We start from the raw sequence: 6,874 nt of genomic DNA on the forward strand, positions 1-6,874 counted from the left end.
ACACAAAATGACCCATACAAGTCCTCGAATCAATCCAAAATCGCCCTGTGCGTTTTGTACTTTCTAATTATTCTCGTTCAGCCAGTGTAACGGTGATGAAAAAACATTAGATCTTTCTGACCTTTCCCTATACGTCGTCGTATTTCTCGTTTATGCCTCTTTCACAACATATATTTCACCAATGAAATTTTAAAGCAATTAGTTTTTATTGCTCCCACTTTTCATCCCGCATGGAGCAGAGTCTCAAAGTTGTGCCAAGCTGTAGGACTCATCTTTATTTTCATTCGCTTGTTCCGAAGACTAACCAGGCAGGAACCACATTCCCGCCTCCCTCGTGTCCGTCACAGTACCCGAAGCCTTCAAGTGTGCTGTATATTACCATCTTCACTAACCTGCCTACTACACGTGTATTCTTGTCTATTACCCACTTCTCTCTGTAACGCCGAAGGACGCTGAGGGTAAATTAATGAAATAAAATGAAATGCCTGTGTGTCGGCTGTAAGACCAGAGCACCGCCGCACTGGCAATAACAGTCTTTCTGCAGGAATGAATCATCGGTTTATTTCACGCATAGAGAGCGAATTCTCTCCGTTCAGGCTGTCCGCTGAGCGTCCCAAGTCCTCGCCTCGTTCCAAGCCGGATCCGAGCGGCGTCCAAACCGCAAGCGCAGGGTCGGTGTGTAGCCGGCCTTGCGCTCCATGGCATGGCCGACACTGTCCTGCTCACCCTTGGCCATCAGCTCGTACAGGTCGCGAAGGTCTGTGTGCATAGGCGAAGTGACAGCGCGGTCAGAAAGGCAGGGCACAGTCTTTCTTCCGAAGCAATGCAGGCGTAACGAGACCTGCTCTCTGCTGCTGTGCCTCTGTAGAACTTACGATTATCGCCTGGTGTGAACAGCAGAAAACGTAGACGGGGGCACGAGACGCGAAAACGACACCACGAGGGCTGACATTTAACAACGTTCATTTGAAAGAAACACGGCTTCTTATACATTTTCCCACAGGAATCACATGTATAACAGACAGTTCATGGCACATCATATGACACGCGCACTTCTGCGCACTCAAGAAAATGATTGCACCTGCAAACGTCCAAGTTCTTTTTTTTTGTTGTTGTTGTTAATAACAAGGATGGCATACTAGCACATCGGTCATGAAGTCTGGCAATCTCGGCTGCCTCACTGATCTCCCTAACCAGCTCACCAGCCATCAGTTCCATTTTTAACAAGCATGAAAAGTCGTTTCTGAGAAAAGGAAAGTAAGCTGATAAGAAGCTATGTGGAAAACCCCAAGCTCGACCACCGAGTGCGTAGCATCGGAACAAGCAAAAAATCATCCCTTGGCATGTTTTTCACTGTAGAAACGCATAAAGCTGAATGGCCCCGGCAGGTTAAGGTTTCCGAGAAGGACACATGGCTGAAAACGATTGCCCTGTTCTTGCAGGAAGAACTAAAACTACTAACTGTTGAGGACCCTTTCCAGGTGAAATCCTCAGACGATGCAATAAGATTTTTAAGAGGCAATTCTTGCACTGGCTTTGCATAGACGTTAGAGATTTGTATTATTCGATCCCCCGCAATGAGATTCTGGAATGCGTGGAAAAAATGTATAGATGCACACGGTGCTGTCGCTTTTTAATATACCTGCGGGGTTTCGACTGGTGGGTTTCTGGAACTCCTTTCTGTATATCTGAAGTCCACTCAAGTCCTGTCGACGAGAAGGTGTACTTGCAGAAACGCGGCATGTGTATAGGGTCCTGTATTGCACCAGCACTTAGTGATTTGTACCTTGCCCAGAAAGATAGATTACTTCAGAATTCCCTAACCTGAACAAGCGTCGAAAAAGTCTTTCGATACATCGATGATTACTTAGTTCTCTGTGATGGCCGTTGCAGAAATTTAGATAACGCAGTTTTGAAGGCAGTAACGTGCTTTAGTCAAGCGCTTCAGCCGCTTGCTGTTACCCACGAGGTCCTCATGCAAGCGTCTTTGAGATTCCTCGATCTCATTCTAGAACTCGGGGGAAGGTTTGCTGGGCCTATGAACCCAGAGGCGACAACGCGCCGTTGCCATTTCAATCAGCGCATTCAAAACTGATGAATAGAGCCATTTAAAACTTTTGTTTATCAAAAAAGATAAAAATGGAGCGCATAACCAATATTTTTTGTCTTTATTAATATGTCCTCAGGTTCCTTTATTTTTGTTTGATAGCGTTGCTCCTATGTACCGTCTTAAAGTTCCCAATGCAAATTTTCTGCGCGCTACAGATGGACACTCGCAATTCATCTATTCTTGTGCTTTGTTTAATGGTATTTTATAGTTTTCTTATTTGATGCCGCCTACCGAAATCAATAAAAATTAGAAAGGCTTGTTCTAATAACCCTTGTGGTGTGTGCGGTGTGCTATACATGGCGTATAAGTTTCTTTTTTTCGTTCTTAGTGTGATGATGTGGCGCCTGGAATGCTCATCATAGGTAGACATGCCACACATAATGAAGTACTTTAGCTATTTGGAGGGGCACATGTGTCTCACTTATTACATACAATAAGTGAGACATTGGTTCCCTCCAGCACCTTAGAGTACTTCAGTTCCAGCTAACAGAGTAGTCGGAAAGCCCGTCTTCCGGCTTTTATGGAAAAAAAATCTATTTTTAAGAATGCTATGCCAGAAAAGCAGCTAGTCATAAAGTAGCTTCTTTAAAGCTTCCTAAGATGCACTCCAAAGGTTTGAGCAATGAGCTAACTCGAATGACGGCATCTTGGTAGTTTACCAGAAGCAAAGGTCCTCTATCATTAACCGTTCTATAGACACGCCGAAAACTCCATGTGTGATTCATGGAACATTACTGTATAACACCATTCTGTGTACGCTCCGTTTCACTAATGCTGCGGAGGGTAGCGAAGGGTATAGGGCCTGTGCCAGGCAGTGAGTAACGCGAGCCAGCTGGCTTCTCCACAAACGCGAGTAGGGCTCGCCCGTGATGCGTCTCCGTTCAATCAGCGTCGCGCGGAGGGCGCAGAGGCAGGAGCGGAGAACGGAGGAGCCCTCCTTCGGGTTCCATTGTTTTGCATGACTGGCTTGACCCAAAGCTTTCGCTATACTGCACGGACTTGTAAGATGGAGGACAGTTTTATATTGAATGTTGTAGCATTGAAAGGCTGCACGCATGCTCACCTTTGTAGTCAGGAAAGGCAAGCGCCGCTTGTAGCAGGAGCAGGAGGACCAAGCAGCGGGCGGCGGCAGGGCTGGGCATCTCGTCTCTCCACGGAAAAGAACGCAACGATGCGATTCGATTGAATCACTTGTTTGGTAAAGTATGATGAATTGAATGGAATACGAATGTCACTCCTTCAGTATTGAAGCGCTTGCCACAAGCACCAGGCTCATTCGATTAATGTTAGACACCCGCCCAATTCTTTTTATGCAAATTTACGATCCTGGCAGGAATCTCAGGCAAACTTTATGGCAGCCAATTTGCCATCCCAACAGGACTGCCAGACAAGAAGTAATGTCATCTAAGTTAACCATTTTCTGCAGTTCAGTGCTTGCCCGTGTTGAATGTGTTTCAGCAAACGCTGCATACCTATGTTCTCTATAAGAGTGTTTGAATAATTTAGCACCTTTCTCGAAGGGTGTAACAAGTGCTTTTTCACCCTTGATCACTCACTTTGGCAGCAAACGTTTCTTTTGACGTACTACATAATAGCCCACGCTGTTAGGAAACTGTTTACGGTCTTAAGCTGGAGTGCACTTCTACAGATAGTGGTATGCAAGGCAAGAAGTTTCATCCACCCGATTTGTAGCACGAATCTAAAAATGTGCTTGTATGTTGCATACATGGCGACAAATAGGGAACGGGAAGATCAGCAAGCCAGACCCACCTTGTAGCTTCGGGGACTCGCTGCTGATGGCGCACTGCTGAAGGCTGGATTGAGCGACGCTTTATATCCTTTTCCGTGGCTGAACGCGAGCAGATATCGCTTTCATGTCGCTACAGCGTGATTGCTGCCACTGGGATAATCAGACGGCGCCAACGTGGGCACCTTGTTTGATCAGGCCCGGCTCGGTCAGTCTCCATGTTGCAGTAAAACAAGCGCGAACGAAGCTTTGATCTGTCGGATCTCTTTATATTTCCTTCTTCTCTGCGTGCGAATATGACGGTGATAAAACGGTTTAGTTGAGCAATCCACGAGACCTGAGGCTACGTCTGACCCAGCAGTCAAAATGGCCCTTATGACGTGCAATTTTTTGTCATAGTTTGCATGCGCGGGGCTGATTCTTGCTATACGGCTGTCGCCATACTGCTCCTAGTGTGTTCGGACTCTAAATTAGAGAAAATAAATATCTGTCGTCAATGCGGCTTCACCGCTTACTTCAACATATTTATTTCTTCAATAAACAGACTGTCATGCCGTACCAGAATCATCTTCAGATCGACTACATCATAGACGCACGCTGACAGCTGAACTGTAGTTAAATAACGCGTGATGTCTTTATTTTAATTTTATTTTTCATCTTCCAAAGATTGATTTGTTAGCCAGATATTTAAGCAGAAATAGTTATAATTTGTCTAACCGTCAATTGGTGATGAACAATTTAATGAAGGCATGGACCAGAAGCCTGAGAAATAGGATTGAATGCACACCGCTTCACTAAAACTTTGGTTCGCATACATTCCAATATTTTCTTTGGGCCTGCACACTTCTTTCAGTCGCAAGGTTACGCCAACACGCAACGGGAAAGGGTGCACGGCGAAGTCTCCTGACGTTTTCTGGCCACGCTAGTAAGAGACCAGTCCTAATATTTTATTTTTAATTAAAAAAGAACACAATTTTTGTGCCACTGGTCAAAATTTAGTGGCGATTTAGCGGCAAATGCGAGAGAAATGCGTTAGCATTATGTCGCACCTTGTTCAGGACCCTGATCAATGTTTCAAACCACCTTCACCACATCGCTAAGTGTTGTTCAGGTGGTGCTGTGAAGCCAGCACGTCCCAAGTTCCGTGAGGTCAATCTCAGCGCTGCCTACCACTGTTGTGAAGATGCGGGTCCATGCGGCCAACGAAACTTCCATCGATGGTGCCGTGCCAGGTGCCGGGAGGAAAGGTTCCGAGCGACGTTTAAGAGAGCGAAGAAAAAGGATCATATTAAAAACAAAGTACATGGTTGAGAGTTACAAAACGGCTCCAACTATCGGAGCACACCATTGTAGCGTCTTCGCATGTCCGAGTCTCCCACTGTTTCCGAGCGTCCTCCTCTTCTTCAGACCACCACCAGACCACCACGTAAACATACATACATACATACATACATACATACATACATACATACATACATACATACATACATACATACATACATACATACATACATACATACATACATACATACATACATACATACATACATACATACATACATACATACATACATACATACATACATACATACATACATACATACATACATACATACATACATACATACATACATACATACATACATACATACATACATACATACATACATACATACATACATACATACATACATACATACATACATACATACATACATACATACATACATACATACATACATACATACATACATACATACATACATACATACATACATACATACATACATACATACATACATACATACATACATACACGACCAGCTTCCCACACTTCTCACACCAACACTTTTTTCCACTTTGACATTCCTAATCAATAAAAATGCAAAAGAAACCAACCGTCTCTTCATGCGCATCGTGGCACCATCTCGAGGCTATTTCGCTCGAAGCCGATCGGCAGTCTGAAGTAAAAAAAATATACGCCAGAGAGAGTGCGATTGAATTACGCCTCATAGCTACAGAGCAAAATTATTCTCCTTCCATCATGCCAAGTTTAGAGTCCATCCTGTAGATTAAATTCAATGTTTTGCAACGAAATCCAAACCACGCCGTGAAGGGCGCCTTTAAAGGGCAACTCCGGCGATTTTTTTATGTCAACGGATGTTGATGAAATTCGCTGGGTACATTCCTCTGAACACTTTCACCATGTCCTCAAAAAACAGGTTTGAGAGTTGCGCATATTTTTTACAAATGAATTTCATTAATTGCCTCGAACTCCCTTGAACACCCTGCATTGCCTCCTCTCCAGTTGCAAGCCACATTGTGTATGACGTCAGGAGTGTTCCATGCAGAGCCTGCCGAGATTTTGCAGACGAAAGTGACGAGAGCGTCGAGGAATCGACGGTCGCGCATCGCATGAGAAGTTGCTGTCGCGAGAAGTTGTGTTCCCTGTAGACGTAGGCTGCAAGAACTTCAGCACTTGCCATCCGCACACACAGTTGAGCCAATGACAATCGCGCTCAGCCAAGGTTAAAGGGTTACTAAAGGCAAATACTAAGTCGACGTGGACTGTTTAAATACCTGTCCAGAAATCCCGCAACGCTTGTTTCGTGCCAAGAAAAGACTTATATTTTACGAGAAAATTGTATCTGAAGGGTCCGAATACCTTTTTTTTTTAATTCAAATCTCCCGCCACCCAACCAGGGGATGGCGACCTTGAATACGCTATCAACACCCTTTATTACTCCTATCGGCGAGTAACACCCCGCCCGACAGACGGCATTACTTACCCAAGACAGAGTTATACGAAAGGGATACGAAAACTTAAGAGCTGGTGGAAAGAAGAGGTTAAGAAGGCCATAAAGAAACGCCAGGAAGCCTCCAGGGAACACAGGTATTCCAAAAGTAAGGGAGAACCTGAGCCAGAAGTAGAGAGAAAATGGGTAAACTACATAAAATGCAGAAGGGAAGCATCCCATTGGATAAACGAGAAAATCAAGACAAAAGGGTCCCAGTGG

At 44.5% G+C, this 6,874-nt stretch overlaps 1 protein-coding gene across 1 annotated transcript; it reads right to left on the minus strand.

Moving 5' to 3' along the window:
* Positions 1 to 546: 546 nt before the first annotated feature.
* LOC135902454 (uncharacterized) lies at positions 547 to 3,922 on the minus strand. Its single transcript, XM_065432536.1, has 3 exons — positions 3,881 to 3,922; positions 3,174 to 3,259; positions 547 to 759 (listed from the first exon to the last, which is right to left on the minus strand). Exons 2-3 carry the CDS (start codon positions 3,250 to 3,252, stop codon positions 593 to 595), a joined length of 246 nt encoding a protein of 81 aa, XP_065288608.1. The 5' UTR covers positions 3,253 to 3,259; positions 3,881 to 3,922; the 3' UTR covers positions 547 to 592.
* Positions 3,923 to 6,874: the final 2,952 nt, after the last annotated feature.

Source organism: Dermacentor albipictus, chromosome 4 (genome assembly GCF_038994185.2).
Source record: "Dermacentor albipictus isolate Rhodes 1998 colony chromosome 4, USDA_Dalb.pri_finalv2, whole genome shotgun sequence".
NCBI classification, from domain to species: domain Eukaryota; kingdom Metazoa; phylum Arthropoda; class Arachnida; order Ixodida; family Ixodidae; genus Dermacentor; species Dermacentor albipictus.

What these genes read in the sequence shown, in the direction of transcription:
- LOC135902454 (XM_065432536.1), bottom strand. Translation starts at nt 3,252, where the DNA reads ATGCCCAGCCCTGCCGCCGCCCGCTGCTTGGTCCTCCTGCTCCTGCTA. An exon ending in TGCCTTTCCTGACTACAAAG is followed by an intron (nt 760 to 3,173) that starts GTGAGCATGCGT and finishes CTATGCACACAG; the next exon opens with ACCTTCGCGACCTGTACGAG.